The sequence below is a fragment of the Oryzias latipes genome, chromosome 20 (assembly GCF_002234675.1).
Source record: "Oryzias latipes chromosome 20, ASM223467v1".
Lineage (NCBI taxonomy): Eukaryota > Metazoa > Chordata > Actinopteri > Beloniformes > Adrianichthyidae > Oryzias > Oryzias latipes.
Window position 1 is genome coordinate 16,944,292 of NC_019878.2, and position 20,407 is coordinate 16,964,698.

At 37.0% G+C, this 20,407-nt stretch overlaps 2 protein-coding genes across 3 annotated transcripts in view; both read left to right on the top strand.

Annotated features, from left to right (window-relative positions):
- The first annotated feature begins 1,803 nt into the window (after positions 1–1,803).
- Positions 1,804–14,535, top strand: cpa6 (carboxypeptidase A6). Its single transcript, XM_004081260.4, has 11 exons — positions 1,804–2,096; positions 4,129–4,204; positions 7,952–8,076; positions 8,941–9,055; positions 9,393–9,494; positions 9,561–9,659; positions 10,950–11,060; positions 11,362–11,452; positions 12,095–12,297; positions 12,420–12,504; positions 12,731–14,535. The coding sequence occupies exons 1-11, from the start codon at positions 1,876–1,878 to the stop codon at positions 12,943–12,945; spliced, it is 1,443 nt and encodes a 480-aa protein (XP_004081308.1). The 5' UTR covers positions 1,804–1,875; the 3' UTR covers positions 12,946–14,535.
- Positions 14,536–17,057: 2,522 nt separating this feature from the next.
- Positions 17,058–20,407, top strand: part of arfgef1 (ADP ribosylation factor guanine nucleotide exchange factor 1) — a 39,706-nt gene continuing 36,356 nt past the window's right edge. The window contains exon 1 of one of the 2 annotated variants that reach the window (XM_011488900.3): positions 17,058–17,434. In XM_011488900.3, the coding sequence (XP_011487202.1) occupies positions 17,311–17,434 (124 nt within the window). In that variant the 5' untranslated portion in view covers positions 17,058–17,310. The remainder of the gene's footprint in view (positions 17,435–20,407) is intronic. The other variant, XM_011488901.3, reaches the window with a different exon arrangement.

Genomic DNA, 20,407 nt, shown 5'->3' on the forward strand with positions numbered 1-20,407 from the left:
TCATTTTATGAATGTGTGCCTGTGTGTGCAGCTGTCAGTGCAGCTCAGACACACTTTTTTCTTAATAGTTTCATGTTTTTCTTGCTTTTTAAAACACTTACTGCAGGACCTCCAGTATTGGAAAACATGACACGCTGAATTTTGAGTTTGTTGAAACTTTCTGAGGATGTTTGAATCACATTCAACACAAATTGCTTTACATGCAATAGAAACGTGGATAGTAACATTAAAGTTGGGGCAGAAATGAAACCTATTTCCTACATTTAATTTTAGAGTTTTACTTTTTAAACAAAGCAAATTTGGTTTCAGAAAATTATTTAAAAAGACTAAACTTTGTGTTTAGGTTAAAACCGGAAAGGGCAGGAGGTATTAAAGAAAAACAGAAGACCTGTTATTTTCTGATCTGGTCAGGGTTAACACAAAAACCTTTTCATCAATATACTATTTCTGCTTAAAACTCTAAAACAGATTCATGATAAAGCAACCATCATGACTAATACCTTAAATGTGCTGAATAGTTTCTTGGATTTTGCTTTTTAAATCACTTACCGTCAAGACCTCCATATTGGACACGCTAAATTTAAAGTCTGATGAGACTTTCTGAGGATGTTTGGATTGCATTCATACTAAAAAAAACACCTCTTTGTATGCAATGGAAACATGGGAACTCAAATCAGACTTAGGGGAAAACCGAAACCGGTCTCCTAAATATAATTTCATATTCTCTTTTCAAAATTAAAGCAGATTTGGTTTTAGGAAATCATTTAAAAAAAAGACTGAAGTGTGTGTGTTACTGTTAGAACTATACATAAAATAAAAGGTAGCTGGGTAAAAAGCAGATGATCTGTTATCTGCTTTTTTATCAGCTGAATGTCAGGGTTGACACAACACATTTTCACTGGGTGTGTGAATACATTTACTTAAAGCTCTTAAACAAATATATGATTTGATCATATCTCAATGTGCTCTTATACGTCATTATTGCCATTTTATTCTAAACCCGTGAGATAAAACAGCAGCCTTTCTGAAGTGTAATTGGAGACAACTTGTTTCATCCCTCCTTTCTTTCAGCAAGCGCACAGCGCTGCGTCTGTTTGGAAGCGGGGCCGAAAGGGTGTGTTTGGAGAACTTTTGTACAGTAATTGGTGCAAAACAGGTGGCCCACTGTTGACACCAGAGAGAAGCATGAGAAAAATGTGCTGCCGTGCACTCACAAAAGGAAGAGGCAGGCGGTTGACTTAAACATTTAATCACCGTGTTGGGTGATAAGTGGAGGATCAAACGGAGGCACGAAGGCTGGAATAAAAGGAAAAGTCCTCTCCAGCTCCACAGAGGAATTCCAGCAGGGTGCGAGCCAACTGAGGTCGTAGTTGACAGACTCAGGAGCTCAGCTAACAAAATTAGGCGACTTTGACCTCTAGGTTAGATTTCTTCTACTCGTCACTTATTTGTGTTTAGGTTTTTATGCAAAAAAACAAGTTTAAAGAGACTAATAGCCACAGTAAATGATTTATACGAGGATGTTGTTCCTTTCCCCGAGTGATAAAACTTCCAGATACATTTGTTTTGAGTGATATCAATAAAGCAGGTTGTATTTAACGAATACAACTTAAAAAATACTAATAATATCTCCTTTTTTACGCATTGGCAGCAATGCAAAGGCGCGTATTTACTTTTGCTCGTGCAAATGTGTGCACAAATCTTTCTCTTGGCGCTCAAGGAGGGATGGAGTTTTGACTTCGCCAACTGCCTGGGGACCACGTGACTATGGCCCTCCTAGTTTACAAAACCTAACCTGAAAACTCCCTCCACTGTTGCAGCGGAGCGGAGGTGGTGCGCGATTCCCCGCGGAGGAGCGAGCTGTTTGTGCGCCACATGTGGAGAAGTTACCAAGAGCGCATGATCCTTTTACGCACCGGAAGCGCACGGCTGAGCGGCATCATGGAAGTTGTCTCCTGCTCTCTGATGTTCTCGTCAAGGTTGATTGTGGTTCATCAGAGCGCATTCCGCGTCCCAGCTTTACTGACGTCTGTGATGATCTGCAGCTCCCTGCTATGTCCTGCAGGCGCATTTCTCTACAACAACCGCTATGTAGGGTGAGAACACACATTTCTCTCATGTATTTAATTTATGGGGGCCGCCCTGACTGCTGCTCAAGTTCAGAGACAGAGACCGGAAAAACACTCCAGAGTTATTTGCAGTCTCTTATCTTGGATGAACAAAAAAAGCCTTTGTGATCCATCTGTCGTTTTTCTGCGTAAACCATTAAGTTCACTCTCCAAGCTTTTCTATCCTTGTTTGTTTAAATGACGCATGATACAGAAAAGCTGTTGATTTTTTTACTCAAATACAACTCCAAGTTCTCTGCGTGGTTATGATTACCAAAATGACAGTTTTAAAAAGGTCAGATATCCTGCTCAAGCAGCCTGTGTGGATAAAGAATACACACGTATACCGTAACAGACGAGAAAAACGTATTTTTTGCTTGTGTCACATTTCTGGAGTCAAGAGACTTTGAGCTAGTTAGGCCATTAATCTGAGTAAACATATAGACAAGAAGACTTTAGGTATGTACAGATATTTATAGCCTGTGTCTAAAGAGCCTTTGATGTAGGGGCAGGGGAAGACTGTCACTGCTGAAAACTGCCTGTCTCATACAACTGAGATTTGAATATAAATGGATTCACATCATTAGTTTAAGATTTAAGACTACATATTTTGTGCAAATATATGTTTGAGCACATGTCTGATGCCCAGATATTCCTATGACCCAAAGGTCTGCAAAGCTAACATGTTAACTGAACACTTTGTACCTCTATACCTCTCTGACAATGTTAACAACATTCTAGCTTTAGTGATGACATGTCAAAAATATGTCTTGGGTTTGAGAGCTAAAAGCAAATTGTTTTCACCCAGGAGAGTCATCCATTGTAAAAATGAGAAAAGAAGCAACTGAAAAATGGATTTTTGTTGCAAAAAGAATTTAAATTACAAAAAAAAAGGTTCACACAAAAAGGACTATTTATTTTAAAGTTGAATATTTCTTTATGTTCATATATTCTCCTAATTCTTATCCACTATTTCTAGTAGAAGGTGTTTTACTCCACCTCTAATTTCTCATTCATCTCCTTTTAATGCTATAAGGCAATAGGGTTACAGAACCATCACTTGCACTAAACCGAAAAGTCCTCTTTTAAAATAATTTTTAAAAGAACAGAAAACAAAAGGGGGTTCAAAAAAAGAACAGAATAAAATGTTGGTTTTCAGATTTTCAGAGTGAACACAGCATTTTAGAAGATTCAGGATTAACAAAAAGAAGGTCTTTGTTTTGTTGCACAAGAAGATAAAGGATATGCTTTTCAGATTGAGTTACAAATGCTGTTGAGCCTCTCTGCTTACATGTTCAGTTCCAATTATCAGCAAAAGCATAAACATCTTCTGTTGTATTAATCATCTCAGTTCACTGTTGTGTTTCACAAAAACTGTTTTGCTGTCATCTTGCATTAAAATAGTCTAACAAAAACGTTCGAGTGCCACGCATTATCTGCTTAAAGCGTTTCAATCAAAAACCTATCATGACTAACCCATCGAGGGTTTTGTGTAACCAGACTCATTGTTTAGGTCTTACTTTTCATTGTATTGTGTCTGTAAAAGAATATGTATTGTTTTTAAGCTGAATAAAAAGTTATTTAGAAGTAGGATATAAAAAATAAAAACCTTATGTCTGCAACATTTACTATACGTGTGTAGGATAACTTTGGTAGACTTTTGCAACGTAAAATGTAAACGGCAGCAGAAACCTGTTCCAGGTGCCGCCTACAGAGCTGGAAATATAATCCTATAATGATGTTCTTAGTGTCTAGGTCAGACAGGTTGCTGTATGGTCATTGGTTCTCTCATCTACTGGAATCTGGAAGAGAAATCCCTTTTTGGCATCTTAAATCTGCTAAGTGTCCCTGTTAGCTCACACAAAAGCCAAGTTTCATTGCATGACTCCACAGCCCAGATGTTTTTGAAATGAGGTGCACTCAGGAGCGCTTGATCAAAGTGGATAGAAGTGCTGTTCAAACCCCTTCAGGGCAATTTGATTCCAGCGATAACAAAACTCTTGTGCCACTTTTTTTCCAGCGATCAAGTCCTCAGGATTATTCCGACTAATGAGCAGGAGGTCCGAGCCCTGAAGGGAATTCTGGGACTGATGAAGGTTTGTGACCATCTCTCTTCACACACATGTTCTCTTGTAAGATCTGTTTCCTGCATGCTTGATGGTACTTGTATTGCCCCTTCAATAATAATAATAATAATAAAAATCTCCAAGATAAGTGTTTTTTTTTGTCTGGGTGTTTTTTAGTTTGCGAATTCAGCAAACTTTTTAGACATATTGAAATTAGGAGTGACACAAAGGCCCTTCCCTTTTGCCCAAACTCATTTGGAAGTAATTAGCTATCACTGGGAGCAGCTCAAGTAAAGCCTTCTTTACTTTGTTCTTCTCTGAATAAAGCAGCACATCTTTCAAAGCACAAAATGCACCAAAACCAGTTTTATTTTAGCAAATTCAAAAAAAAAAGAAGTGGATTGAGTTTCTGCAGCTAATACATTAAAGCATTTTTCTAATTGTTGCATTTTAAAATCTTGGACTTTTTCTAATGAGTTCTCATTCATTAGTAAGTTTTTTTTTAATATTAATCTATCTTAAACAGCAAAATATAAGTTGTATCTGCTTTTATCTATACAGGAAGGAAAGCTTAATGCCTAGTTAAAGGATGAGTTCATGTTCGTTCCCCGCAAGCTTTTGTTTCAGTATTTGCTGACCTCGTGCTGAGTGACCCCTCAGATCTGGAGGAAAAGGACAGTAAAGGCCACAGAAGGACACTGAGAATGTTTATACGCGAGCTGCAGCTGGTACCAGGAGAGACGAAAACCTGTGGTCAGGATTTAGCCTGACCTTTCTGAATGGAGGTGCAGCGAACATGTTGCTGCAGGGCTGAGAGAGGCTGCAGCAGCTACTGTTTGGACAGCTGCGGAAGTGCACTCCCAGCAGCTTAGTCACATCACCGTGCCTCCAGTCAAAAGGTTTCAGCTTAGGCTGCACACAGACACCAACATAAGAACTAGTTTTTAAAACAAAATAGATCACTTTTGCTTGTTTATTGTGGGGGGGGGGTTTATAATTTTTCTTTCGTTTGAGAATTGAAGTCCCACTCCGATCATCTTTTGATCTATATTAAAAGCCTTTTTTAATTACGATTATCTAGTTTTTAGCCATGATAAAAAAATAGTGTTAATTTCTAGGACATATAGGTTCTGCAGAGCAGCAGGAGTTCATTAGAAATTCGCCTTTGAGTTGTGGGAGGGACTGTTGGCACAAAGAAAGCCCAAACCTCCTAAAAGTGGCAATTACCTTGACAGAATAGAAGGAAAAACAATACAAATTAAAGTATTACAGACTTTAAGGAATATCTGAGGAACTTAGTGCGTAAAAAGGGTTTTGTGTTTATTTTATGTATGGGACTTTTAAAATTAGCAGAAAGATTAGTTCACATTTTTAACTTCACAATACAGAATTCCTAACAGTTACTTTTACAGAGAGCTGCACGGAATTCCTTTTCATAAATAAAAACATGTGGAAAAGGAAAAAATATTTAACAGGATGCGATAGTTACCTGTGAACGAGAAACAATCTGTAATTTCCAGTTGAAATGACAGAACTTTGAGCTTTGAGTTCTCAGTTGGACTGCAAAAATGTCTGCTGAAAACATAATTGCGATAAATTTGGAACCTAATGATCTGATGAACGTTTTTGTCCATGAAGCAAAAATGTTTACTTGGTTAAAAAGAAGGAATAAGATTTAGAAAATGTAGACACAAGAATTTTTCTCTGCAAGATCTCAAAAAAATCAACTCTAACAGAACGTAAATATAAAATAACGTAAAACCAATTTGTAAGAAATAAACAAAGTTTTTTTTAATTTTTAAACGGTTTGCTTTTACAGGCTCCTTCTTTTGTGTTCGTTGACCGATTTCTTTTCATTGAGGTGACACTGTGAGTTTGTGTCTTTCCATCTGTCTGAAGAAAAGACGGCCTTTTATTTTATTGACCTGGATCCGTTCCCTCCCACTGGTGCCAGCTCAAACAAAAACAACACAATTTTAGAATTTTCTTTTATAGGTCTGTTGGAAAATAAAGGGACAAGACGATTAAAAAGATTTTTAATGCAGACAAATAATACGTCTTTAGGGGTCTATAAGTGCACCTATAAAGTGTTTATTTGGGAAGTTTTTTAATCTGATTAGGGATATTTAAGGGCTCTTTCAGTGTTCTGGGTTTTGCAGCATCCTGGATTTGTTTTTGCTAACAGTAAAAAGAGGGGTGCCAAACCATTTGGAAGGGTTCAATAAAGTTTCCAGATGAGACTTTACAATCCTTTTGGCTCCAAACAAAGTTCAGCTCATCTGCTGGGTTAGTCTCTTAACAATTGAAACATTTAAATGGTGGATTTTTTTTTTTTTTTTTTTGGTGTGCAACAGTTGACATATTTTTTCATTGTGGTACCTGCATTTAAAACCTGTATCACAGATTTGGGGTCTCATGTGATAAAAGAAAATTTAAAGTTTTGTCCCAATAAAGCTGCAGAATTGTTCAGATTCAATTTATCACTAGAGGTTTTTGCAACTTTTTGCAGTTATTCTTAAATTTTTGACATTGATGCCAACATCTTCTCTCTTCATTTTACTTTCTTGACGTTAATGTTGAGTAGCAACTGTAGACCGTCTTTCTAAGCTTAAGTATCTTTTTTTAAACATTCCAGAACTAAGGAGATGTTTGACTCAAAAAGGAACATTCATTTGATCGGAATTGACCATCAAATTTTATTTTACGACCATTTTATAATATGACGTTTTTTGGTGATAATACCGTATTTTCTGGACTATAAGTCGCCCCTTTTTCATAGTTTGGCAAGGGGTACGACTTATACTCCGCAGCGACTTATATTAGAAATAAATTGAAATAAATACATTGTTAACCCTCCTGTTATGTTCATTTGTGAGGAACAGAGATGATGTTCCTGGGTCAATTTGATGTATGAGGTATGTTAAGAGTTAAGAGTATGTTAAGTGACTCAGAGAATCAGCAAACCTTTTTTTACAGTAAGATCTTGAAGGCTAAAAACATAATATTCTATTTTCCAATGATTTCATAGATTCAGAAATGTAATAAAAATGACAACTGTTTCTACAAATACAGGATGAAAACAGAGTATTAGTTGGCCAATGATGCTTCAAGAAAGGAATAAATAAATAAGTACGAGAAAGAATTACTGTGAAATTATGAGATCTGCAGTCTGCTATGATTGTGTCATATGAGGTTGTGCAAGTTATTAGTTCTTGGTCTCAGATTTTGTCAAATAAATTTCCCGTCAAAATGCGACTTATAGTCCAGTGCGACTTATCTGTGTTTTTTTCTACTTTATAATGCATTTTTGGGCGGGTGCGACTTATACTCCGCAGCGACTTATAGTCTGGAAAATACAGGTAGTTTAATATTTGGGCAGATGCAAAAGTTTACCATAATAAAAACCTGCCACTGACTTGTGTTTGTACGCGATTAATTTTTTTTTTCCATTCTTAGCTATTTGCAGTCCTTTTTGTTCACATAAACCCTCAGAACATATCATTTTAAGAAATTTAAATAAAGATTTTAAAATGCATACATTTGTTTACATCCTAAAACAAAAAAAAACTGCTGCCTAGCTCTTCAAACCCTGTTTTATTCTTCAGATGTGGTGAAAATGTTGTGCCTCTAGTGTATCTACTATTTTACTTTCCTTTTTTTTAATTTACTTATCTGTTGTAATCCAAAATGTTCATCAATAATTTAAATACATTTAAAAGGTCAATTTAAAATAATATTGTGGATATTGACTAAGAAATCCTGATGTGTTCACTGCAGGTGGACTTTTGGCAACCCAACAGTGCTTCTCTAATTCACCCAAACCGATCTGTGGATGTTCATGTGAAAAACCACGACATACGAGGAATGCATGAACGCTTAACCGACGAGAAAATCCAATATCAGTAAGTACAGAAACTGTAAACAGCTGAGTAGTTCTCTTGGTTTTTTTTAGCCATCCCACCAGAGCCTCTCCATCCTTTCACATGTGTGTTATCCCACAGTCCTTGAAGTTACCAGCTCTTTTCAGACATGAAATACGATTCACACATGCAGAGTGGTCCATTGGAAAGCTTTCATTCCCCCTCAAAGCCGGGGCGCACACAAACACAGTCCCTCTCTCCATATCGGTTCCTCAGAGCAGCACTTTTATCTCCCTGCACCATCCCTCATGAAAATTAGTGCTGAAATGATGGAGATTTATCAAAGCAACCGCAACTAAGAGCACTTCCATTTTTGTCCCTGTCCTTTGGGAGAAACCTCTGTGCTGAGGATGAGAGCGGAGTTTGAGTTTTATGACTGAGAATTTGTCAAAAACAGTTTACTCCACACCACACAGGGCTTGGAGAAAGGCTTTGAGGGAATGAGGCGTCATAAATTACATTTTATTTATGAGTTCACCAGCTGCTTATAGATGAAATGTGTAAGGAAGAACCAAAGGGAGGAAGATGGAGAGTTTATTTTTATGACGCCAATGACTAAGCCTCATCTTTTCTGCTCTGGGTGATTTTTGTGGATATATATCAGCTAAGTGTTGAGGGTGATGGTGTCAAAACTGCGAGAAAATAGTGAGAAAAACAAAATACGGCATTTCACTTCCGCTCCAAAATTAGTTTTAGTTGAACCTGGTTTAGTATTTGAAGTTTTTTCTTTTGATAGCTACTCTCCTGGGTTGAATCATTGGTATGTTTGACAAACAAATGTCAGAGATGTTGATGTTCCAGCAGCTTTTCTCTCATGTGCATCATGTTTATCTCCTCTCCACACAGGGTTTTGATCTCCAATCTACAGAAAGAAATTGAAAAGCAGACAGGACATCGCTTCTCCCGCAAGCGGAGGGCAGAGTCCCAGTACGACTACGAGGTTTATCACTCTCTGGAGGAGGTAGCTGGGATGTCCCCCATCTTCCCACCTGTCCCTCACACTCCACTAATCTCAAGAGCACTAACTAAATAAACAGTATCTTTAAGCTGCTCTCCAGCTACGGATTTCTCCCCTCTGCAGTGAGATTGTCTCAACTCAAAACACACACTCTGCTTAAAACACTTCCCAGCCTTCAACTTTATTTACAGTCACAAACCATCAAGATTTGTGACTAAATCCTACCTTAAAAGCCACTGCATATGACTGTACAGGACATCTTAAAAGATAAAAAAACTAAATCTTCCAAAAAGTAAATGTTTTAAAAGATTTTAATGTTGTTTTTTTCCCTGCCTTTAAGATCCAGAGCTGGATGTTTGAGATGAACAGAACACAACCTGATTTAGTTGCCTTGTTCTCCATTGGAAAGTCGTACGAAGGGAGGCCTCTTTATGTGCTTCAGGTAAGTCAAAAATCACAAAATTTCAACATATGTGTTTAAAAAGTGACTGTGTTTGTGTTTTGTCAGCTAGGAAAGGGAAACCAGAAGAAGGCGGTGTGGATTGACTGTGGTGTTCATGCCAGAGAGTGGATAGGGCCAGCCTTCTGCCAGTGGTTTGTCAAAGAGGTAACTGTGTGACCTCTAAATCCAACTGTTGAAAAAAAATGTTGTACTGTATTGTAAAGATGAGGCATGATTTTACAGTACAACTTGATCCATTTCCTAAATTCCTGCATGCATTAAGTCATTTTTGGGCACCTAAAAAACACAGCATCTGTTTTCATGCACAGCTGTGGGAAAAAAATCTGAGTTCAGTTCAAAAAGAGTTTCATTGCCCCCTCTCAACACAGTGCCATTTAGAGTAAGAGCCAGTCCAGAGACACCCTTAGACAGCAAGAATATTTTGGCACTGGTTATGAGCCAGATGAGCGGGATTTGCAGTGCAGAGTCAGCCAACCAGTGCCAAAAAATAAGAGGAAAAGTCGATAAATTTAAAAATGTAAGGCTTTTAAAATAAACAAATGGAATAATTTAAGAAAAGGTTAAGAAACACTTTGTCAGTATGAGTAGTTTTGGATTTATAATTCTCTCCATTTCCTCTTTTTCTATGAACATGAGCAAAGGAGTCCAAGTTAATGCTCAACAGGAGAGGATTAGTATTTTTTTTGCTAAGTAATGCTTGTTTTGCAGTCTTAAACTGATGCCTATGATAATTTATTGCAGCTGCAGTGTTCCGCGCCTTTGCTGCATGTCATGGAGCATTTCATCTCTTGAAATTCCGTTTGCATTATGGGAAATGTGTCAACCCGCTTTCCACTGGCGTTTAAGAGACTTGAGAAATGAGGGTTGTTTTTTTTTTGTTTTTTTTATAAATCATGCTAAAAGCTTTCTCTCTGCTCCAGATGTCGATTTTGAAATTGAGATGAGCCTCGGCGTGTTTTGCTGAGACCATATTCCAGGTCACAGGCAGGAATAGAGATAAGAAATGGGAAAAGGCAGGTAATTCGAAAAAGGGTATGTCACAGTGTTGACATTTGTGCAGCAGAAATATTAAGTAAAGGGGAATGGAAAGAGATTTGCTGCAGGAATAGACAGGAATCGCTTGGTTTTAAAATAGAATGATCTAAAAGATCAACGCATTAAAGATGCAAGACAGTGTGACTAAGATGCAGTTCTGAAGCAGGCCACTGGAGGTCAGAGTGCCCTGTCTTTCAGGTCTTAAGCCCATTAACCTTGGCCTGTGTCTGGTTAAAGAGTTGCAGATAAGGAGAATTAGCCCAGTGGCCAGATCGCCTCACTTCCACCCTCATTCAAGTGCATGCAAAACACAATCCAAATGCATGAAAAAAGGGATCAAAAGCCAACTTTTAAATAAACCTGTTGTGTAGTTCTTATTTTATCTTTCATTTCTTGCAGGCCATCAACTCATACCAGTATGACTCCGCAATGACAAAGCTCCTCAACCAGCTCAGCTTCTACATTATGCCTGTCTTCAATGTGGATGGATATCATTACAGCTGGAACACGGTGGTCCTCTATACTGAGAACATTTCATGAAAGGAGTTTAGTTTTTAAATGTTGTCCCTATATTATTGTGACACTCAAAACTTAAAGACCAAATGTTTTCTGATTCAGAACAGTAGCAAAACAGTTAGGTTGTTTATTGTGTTAACCTGATCAAGTAGGTCTGAAAACTTGATTTAACTAGTGAAACCATAGCTTTTAATTGATCAGAATGAGTCTGATAAGTTATTTTTTAGGTTAGTTGTGTTGTTAAATATAATGTTTTACATCAATGTAATGCTTAATGTCTTTATTTACCGTGCAGGATCGATTCTGGAGGAAGACACGGTCTAAAATTCGCAAGTTTCACTGCAGAGGGGTGGATGCTAACAGGAACTGGAAGGTGAAATGGTGCGGTGAGTGTTTTAAAATGTCAGGGGGATGCATTTAAGCTATCATTATACCAAAATCATGTCAGGTAAGACAAAAATATGCAACAAGAAAAAAAAAAGAAGTACTTAGCTATTTAATACAAGCTATAAAGTGGAAATGCAGAAATGAAAGGAGACTGAAAGTCCTGCTAATTATTTTTATGATGGTAATTGTCACCTAGTTTCTGTTATTTAAAGAAACGGTGTATTTACAAAGACTTCTGCATCAGATTAACTTTGCAGAATAAACCTGCTTGTAAAAGAGGAAACCACGTTTTCAAGAATCACAGCATTAGGGAACTACTTCAGTTATGAACTTATTGCAGATTTTGCTTCCTCTTTCTTTAATTTATGCAACAGATAATATGTTTTAAGTGTCTTTAGAATCCTGCGATTTAAATTTGACGAGGTATATCTCTAATTCTTTCCCTTTGAACCTTCGGCGATGTAATGTGAGTAAAGTTGATCTGAAACTTTTGTAGAGGGGATGGAATACATATTTTTATTTAATTTTAATATTTATTTATTTATAGAAATTTGCACATATATTTCTACAGATATTGTGAGAGAATCTCTTGGATTTTTTTCCTCCCAATGCCTCCTTTTCCATCTCTGTTTTTTTTCCAGACGAGGGTGCCTCCTCTCATCCGTGTGACGACACGTACTGCGGCCCTTTCCCCGAGTCTGAACCTGAAGTCAAAGCCGTGGCCAAGTTCCTGCGCAAAAACAAGAAGCGCATTAAAGCGTACATATCCATCCACGCTTACGCACAAATGCTTCTGTACCCGTACTCCTACAAATATGCAATGATCCCTAACTTCAACTGTGTGGTAAGACAGTGTGTGTTTTCCTATTTTACCTGTGAAAGCTAGCTATGCCGTCTTATCCTGTTAACCTTATCTAAACTACATAAAAAGGCACAGTATTTCTGAAATGTGCTTCCATTGTGCAGGAGTCAGCAGCGAGCAGTGCAGTTAAAGCTTTGTATTCTGCCTACGGAGTCCGGTATAGATATGGACCCGCCTCCACAACTCTTTGTGAGCTCTCTCTTTTTTTTTTTTTACATCTTGCAGGCTTCCGTAGCAAAGTTAGAGCTGTCAAGTCATAATCTCTGCATTTGTTAAGCATGGGATTCATATTCTGTGCTGGCAAAGTTTTAATCTAACTAAAAAGGTGGACGTTTTTCTTTTGCAATGAATGAAACTCGAGTGAAATATTTCCTAAATTTAAGTGTGTTTTTAATATATATATATTTTTTTTTAGATGTGAGCTCTGGCAGCTCTATCGACTGGGCTTACAAGAATGGGATCCCCTATGCTTTTGCATTTGAGCTGAGGGACACGGGATATTTTGGTTTTCTCCTGCCCGAGTCACTTATCAAGCCCACCTGTACGGAGACCACCAGAGCTGTGAAAGCCATTGCATCAGGACTGCTGAAGAAGTGCAACCCAGACAAGGACAGATTTCAAAATATATGAACCTGATCACCCAACATCTTCTCATGAGACTTTAAATTCCTCCCAGGCATTATCTGGATCAGAAGAGGGAAGTCAAAGCACACATTAATTTTTTTTCTTTAGGTTTGTTTACAGAAATATACATTTCTGATGAGAAATGAAGTCCAGTTGGATGCTACACTGAAACCAAAAACAAAAGCACCTCTTTGTGACACTACTTGCATTCAATGCCAGTTTGGGTTTATATCCTGCATTGCAGGGTTCTGCAACCTTTAACCCTAAAAGAGCCATTTGAGTTAGTTTCTTATAGACCAAAACCTAGCAAGAGTCACAAAGTCCCACTTTACTGTTTGGAAAAAACGCTTTATTTGTATTTTTGTGGCCATTAAGTAATTCATTTATATAATGTAGCTATAAAAGTGTTACATTTTTATTATGTTACTTTTGAAAACATCACATACAAGTTCCTTTCAATATATCCTGTGTCAGACAAGATGCTCCTGCTGCAGTAGATTAACTTTGATTAATTTTGCCTCTGAATATCAGCTGGATTTAAGAGAAGAATGTGAGCTTCAACCTATTTTAATCATTAACCACTCTGACAATAGATCACACCTTTTACCATCATTTTTTAAATTATTCGATGTGTGCATTTTGGAGGAATGGTAAACTTTCGATTCAGTAATGTCAATTTAATTTTGGGCTCGGGGTAAGTTCACCTCAGTGTAAAAATCTAAATGACATGACAATTTACCTCATTCAGATTGTTAGCATTTTTCTTCAAAGCCAAAGAGTCAGAATGGAGGGATAAAAGAGCTGCAAGTGGCTCTGGAGACCCCAGAGTGCAGACCCCTGCTCCATTGTGTCCATCGATGTTCAAACCACGCTGTTATGCATCAATATGTGTTTTTAGTAGAATGGTTTGGTTTTTTTAATGACCTCCCACCTCAGTATCTCTTCTTGTCTTTACTCAGGTATGGCTTTAGAAATGTTTACTTTTGACAGCTTCTTTGCTTAAACTGAGAACGTAAAACTTGAAATGTTTTTATGACTCTAGATACCGGTATTTTATTTATAAGGATATTTTCTATATATTTGTTTTAATTCTTGGGATATTTTCCAATTCCTACTTTTTTGTGGAAATCCGGATATAGGAATACTTTAATAAAATAAGAAAAAATTGTGAAATGTTGTTTGTGACCCCCTATTTGTGTTAAACCAATGTTTTTACTACCGTACATGCTGGTGCCTATGTTTGATAGTAAACATGGTTCTAGTCAAGCAGCATGAACACCGAAAATTTTTAGTATTTTTTTGTATAGCTGGGATGTTTTATCTTAATGAGTATAGCTGCTGATTCCTCATTTCTGTTCTCATTTATGAAACTAAAAGGAAGGGACAAGATGGCTTAAAGTGAAAGTGCTCTCACTGCTGCCAAATCTGTTGTCAGGCTGCCAGGTTTTGTGTGTTTGGTTTTAGACTGTGCTGAATGCTTGTTGATGCTGCAGAAGGCGGTAGGTGTGGGAAGAATAAATATGTAGGTATGCACACTTAGAGGCAAGCTGAGGCATGGAGCAAAGTAGTAGAAACAATAAATCTGTCAGAAAGTAAGTTGTGTTGTTTAGTAAAATCTGAATATTGATTATGTTTTTACATACAATCACATTAAAATCTGATAGGTGAGAATGTAAGGAGAAATTTGAGGCTCAAATACTTTTCACAACATTTATCAAAATAAACTAGACTAAAAAAAAGAATATAGTAATTAAAAAGTTTACGTTTTTTTTTTTTTTTTTTTGCAGACTAAATTCTAGAGATGGTGTGTATAAAAAGATGAGAATTAGCATCAAGGACTCTATTTCTGTAAACATATATATTTACAGAAATATTTACACAATATATATTTGTGTATATATATATATATATATATATACATATATATATATATATATATATATATATACATATATATATATATACATATGCACAAACACACACAAAAAACCTCATCCTGGGGGAGGATACCTCCTTCATGTGGGCACCCCTGAGGTTTCTTCCTTTTTTCCGGATTCCGTTTTTTTTCCTTACCGCGTAGGAGGGTCTAAGGGCAGGGATGCCAGTTTAGTTTGGTCTGTTTAGTTAAAGTTTTAGTATTATCCGATTGAATTCTATGCATTTATGATACTTTTTGATTGTATGTCTACCTTACAATTACCGATACGAAGCCCGCTGAAATGACTGTTGTGAATTTGGGTTATATAAATAAAATTGGATTGAATTTAATGTGTTTGTGATGTGGAGGAACTTATAAAATTGAAATTTACTTCTTTTTGTCAATTGAAAAAAAAATGTTTTTGTCCAAAAGCAGAACTTGGTTTGTTTAGTGGTTTTGTGTTTACTCTTCTATAATGAACTACTTTTTCTTGTTTTCTTTAATCTAGATATATTAGTAATATAAAATAGAGCAAACCATAAAATTAAAAAATGTGTTGTTTTTATTTTTTGCAATGGATTTGGACTTTAATGAGTCAATTTAAAGATCCACTACAATGAAAATTGTCATATTTTAATTGAATTTTTTTATAAGATGGAAAACACATTTAAAGAAAATTAAGTTTAGAATTGCATTTGAGTATTTCTTTATTCAAATTGTCTTGAGTCACAAGCAGAGGAAAATATTTTGTTTGTAAAAGAGTCTATTTGTGACATAGAAAATACAATGGGTGGGCTAAGTCGCTCCGGAGTACGAGTCATAAAAATGAAGAAAAACACCATGAATAAATTGCACATTTGGCATAATTTTATTTAACAGGTATCTCATCTTTAAAGAAAAATCCTATTCACAGAACATTAATAGACTAAGTATATGTATCCTTTCTAACATATTGATACTTCTTTAGCTTAATGAAACATAGGAGGAATCTAGTATATTAGCACAACATTTAACTGTTTTCAGATAACAATAGCATAAAGAACAAACCAACATCTAAACTGTATTCACTTCAAATCACAAAATCCATTGAATTCCCTCTCTGTGCCACTTTTAAACATCACCACAGAGACTGGCGCTTCTTCTGTGTTGCTGTCAACAGCTTTTACTGATACACACCTACAGTGCCCTCTAGTGGTTGCCAGTGGGAAAATAAACACATGAACCTATTTATTTAAGGAAGTGACAATTTTCATGTAAATAGTACAAAGTTGTTGTTTGGTTAGTGTTAAAATAAGTGTGGCCAATGCAGCAATGTGCATTTTGGCCAAGTATTCATTTTTTTTAACCAGTTTTTGTGCTGGGTCGCACATAAATACGTACAAATAACATCAGCCTTTATGTTATTATTTTATTAAATCACATTTAAGTCGCATCTGAGTATAAGTTCCACCCGGCCAAACTAAGTAAAAATAACCTTATTTATACGTCTCTGGAGTATTGGGGCCACCCAAAAAAAGTATGAATATGCGATGATCCGGTCATAGATTTAAAACTTTCAATCTCTTAAATTTGCAACTTTATTTCTCATAAATTTACCCGATTAAAGTGGAAAAGAGCATACAGAGTAGCAGGTAACTTCGCGCTGACTAAAAACTCAGTCAGTCTTACTGAAAAAAAACACAACTTGTACTCCAAAAAAATTAGTGCATCTTTATTTTCGTTGTCCAAGATGGCACCAGGCTCAAAACTGGATAGCTCTCAGATATTGCTTCCCATATTTGTTGCACCAGAAATGTGATGTGAAGGGCTGGAAGCTAGCGGGAGAGATGTAAACAGAGCTTTCAACAAAGGGGCGGTGTTGCTCAGCGCCAATGGTCCCGCCCCCAACTCATGTCACTTTCTACTACTGATCTGCAGAAGCTATGTCATTGTCATAGAAAACGTCACGTTAAAAAAAAGTCATAATGTAATCGTAAGTAAAAGATCACCGGGAACGCCTCTAAAATACATCCAAAATGATCGAAGTGGGTTTATAAAATGAATAAATAATCGAAAGTACGTAATGGAACACGACTAAAGCATTTTTTAAGACCGATTTAAATCATGTAATATTTTTATGAAAAGAGTTGTAGAGTTTTAGATGATCTCCGTTCATAAATCTGTAGGAAGGTCTGTTGCTGGATGAAGCTCGCGCTCGCCTCCCCCTGTCCCGCGTGCCTCACTGCGGCCGTTCCCAAACGTACGTGACGTCGTTTCCTCTCTCCAACATGGCGCAGAAGGCAGGTCGTTAGGAACAGTCTGAGGGATTTACCCCACCTTCTGGGTTTATTTATGTTTGTCAGTTAGGGGCCCTAGCGGCTAACATTCGTCAAAAGGGATACATCTCCATTCGAGGCAGCTGAAGACCCCACACTGGGACCAGGCTGAACTCGCCAGATAGATTCCGGTGCGACATGTATGAGGGCAAAAAAACGAAAAACATGTTCCTCACACGAGCTTTGGAAAAGATCCTGGCCGACAAGGAGGTGAAAAAGGCTCACCATTCACAGCTGCGCAAAGCCTGCGAGGTGGCATTAGGTAAGTTCGGCTGTGTTGGCGTCACGGTCTTCCTGACTTGGACTGATTTCGGCACGTCATGCACCCTTTCGCTTATTAACCGGGCATCGTTCGGTATATTTTCGGTTCATCCCGGGGCTCGCGCTCCCCCTGCAGTGTTGTCCATCATTACAATTCAAGAATAAGTGTTTTTTATTGACGTGGCACGGGATCCATTGAAACGATTCTGTGTCTGAAACACGGAAATGGTGCAGGAGGGGAGGGGTGGCTGTGTAACGCCGAGACGATGCTGCGAAACGAGAGAACAGGCCGAACGTTGTCCACAAGTTGTTATTGGCGTTCCTTTGCTTTACTGGAAATGTCAAACAAACCCTACACTTTCCCCTGCAGCTGGGTTTAAACTGAACACATGTAAACGGCCCAACGGAACCTCCTTAACCTCATAAGGGTGAAAGGTACGAGCGTCTTCCTGGAACAGCTCCTGTTCCAACTAGACGATCTTTGTCCTTTGGGGCATCTATGATTCCTTCACCTTCCCAATCACTGGTTAGTCAGGGCCTTCATCGGTTCTGTTTTGTTTATTTTACATTAAGTGTTGTTAGACAGTTGACAGTAGCACCTTTATGCTAGATGTCAATTGCCGGAAACAACGCGAGCATTTCCGGTCATGATAAAGTAGGGTTTCTATAAAAAAAATAATAGATCGTAAAGAAAAACAACGAATTTGAGATCTGTATTTGATACAACTGCTAAGATGTAGAGAAGCAAGTGTCATTTGGTGTTTTTTAAGGATAATAGAAACCTATTCGCTAATAGTTTATTTGCTTTTATTTTGAAAAATGTTTCAACATCCGGCTAGTAGCGGCTATATGTGTTAGCTTTGTTAAGCCATTTGCTAGCAGGTGCACTCGAGACTATTTTCAGTTTTTGGGAAACAGTGATAAACAATATATACATCTTTTAATATTAAAAAGGCAATCGTAAAGCAAAGTAAAACATATGTACATATTTATTGGTTTTCTTTGTTTTGTTGTGTCCGTTTATTTTCGCCCAAATGAGGGATTATGGCCCCTCCAACAAACAAAGCCTCTGTGTTCATAGCACTGACATTCTACCTGTCCCAACAGGTGTCCTTAGCCTCGTGCAAACCTGAATGGCGTTGTAGAAAGCTAAATTGTTGGTACAGCTACCTGTAAAACAGTGCTAAGTACTAGAAAGTTGCCTCTTTTTTTCTGCAGAGGTTTATTATTACCATCACTGTAGAATTTGCAGTTAATAAACGTAACTACTTTTTAAATAATTAATTAAATTAAGTAAATTAGTAAGTCAGTTATATGGATCAAAGTGATGCATAATCTAAGAACCTGTGCAGTAATGGAGTAGTGCATATCAAACAACTGGGTTACCCATAATGCTGGGCGATTTAGATAATCCGCTTCAGCTCCTTGTAATCTAAGTAATCTTAAAGAGAGTGCCTTTACCAATCTCTGTTATGATAACAGATGTTAGCAAATCTTTCACATTCTTCATCTGTAAACTAAAGGTGAACTGAAAAACCTGCTTTCCTTGTATCAGATGTTTAAAATCTTTGGTTTGTGACATTTTGTTTTTTGTCACTGGGTCTTCCTGACATAACCTTGAATCAGGAAAGGATCCAAATAAGATGAGACTGGTGTATCACTGTAAAAATCACCTAATTTATGAATATGGATGGTCACAATGTTTACAGGCAGCATAGACCTACCCTCCCCTAGTCTATTGAGCACCCTAACTTGAAGCTAAATAACAGAGTTGAGATGTGTTACCCAGCAATATTCAAGAGGTTGAAACTTGCAAATGTCTACTCAGAAGAAATGCTTACCTTAAGGGTAAGAAACAAGGAAATCAACCATGAATGTTTTGACAAATTACAGTTGACTCTAGGACATGAATTACAAACTGAAAGGGAAAAGCAGGCTTGTATAAAATAACAAAAACTGTATTTTTTCTGTGCTTCTTTTTAATAAATATGAAAAAGATTGTAAACCACACTATTTTTATAACCATTAGCTAACTGATTAAAAACCTAGTTTAATGTTTGTTAATACAGGAATTTATCAAGTACACTTTACCTTATGATGGTTGTTTTAAAGCAGAAGGCAATTTTATACTGACCTGACATCTTTTTTTTTATTTTAAAAGTTGACAGTATAGACATTTTACAATTCGTTTGATGGAAGGTTTAGTGTTTGGGATCATTTGCTACACGAGTTGGACATCAATTAATCAATCAAAACCTTTTTTATAAAGCACTTTTCATTAAAAAAAGAACACAAAGTGCTTTACATTAAAACACAACAAAATATAAAAACAAGCATGATGATTAAAATAAACAAGCACAACAATTTAAAAAAAGGGTTTAATATAAGTCTTTTGACTTATATTAAACCCTAAAAATAAAAGTTTAAAGATTTCATTTATGTAAATTTAATATTTTAACTAATTACTCATCTTTAGTGTTACAGGATTGCCCTTTATCTTGGAATGTCTTTTTCAGATATATAAAACTCGATTTCTTTTTAGAAACAATATCTAGTATGACTCAGAAAAAAAACATGTTTTTTTTCTTCTATAATTTCTTTTATGGTCAACCTAGGGATATCGTTTTAGCATTCCAACCCCTCCACCGTCACAACCAGGTCAGAAGAACCTTGATTTAAAGCTGTAAACTGATAAAAACCAGAAAGATACCGCAGTGTGTTCTTCTGCACAGAACACAAGGCCGCAGCCTGCATCAGCCATCCTCTCTGTCCAGAAAGGCTGACAGAACGATGAACGCATGTTCCTCCTTGATAAGCTCATCTCCAATCAGCACATGGAAAGCACCGGGTTATAGAAGGTCCTGTTTTTAATTGAAGTGTTGACCGTGACTCCTAAAAGATGTGAGCGCTCTTTAAGGTTTGTGAAGTGGATGCTGATGTTTGCACTCCTCATGGATTCATGTGGAGCCGGTGA

Bases quoted from the DNA above. Each gene is read 5' to 3' on its own strand.
- cpa6 (XM_004081260.4), top strand. From the start codon at position 1,876: ATGTGGAGAAGTTACCAAGAGCGCATGATCCTTTTACGCACCGGAAGC. The intron at 9,056-9,392 runs GTAGCTGGGATG...CCTGCCTTTAAG, and splicing joins TTTATCACTCTCTGGAGGAG to ATCCAGAGCTGGATGTTTGA. The intron at 9,495-9,560 runs GTAAGTCAAAAA...GTGTTTTGTCAG, and splicing joins GGCCTCTTTATGTGCTTCAG to CTAGGAAAGGGAAACCAGAA.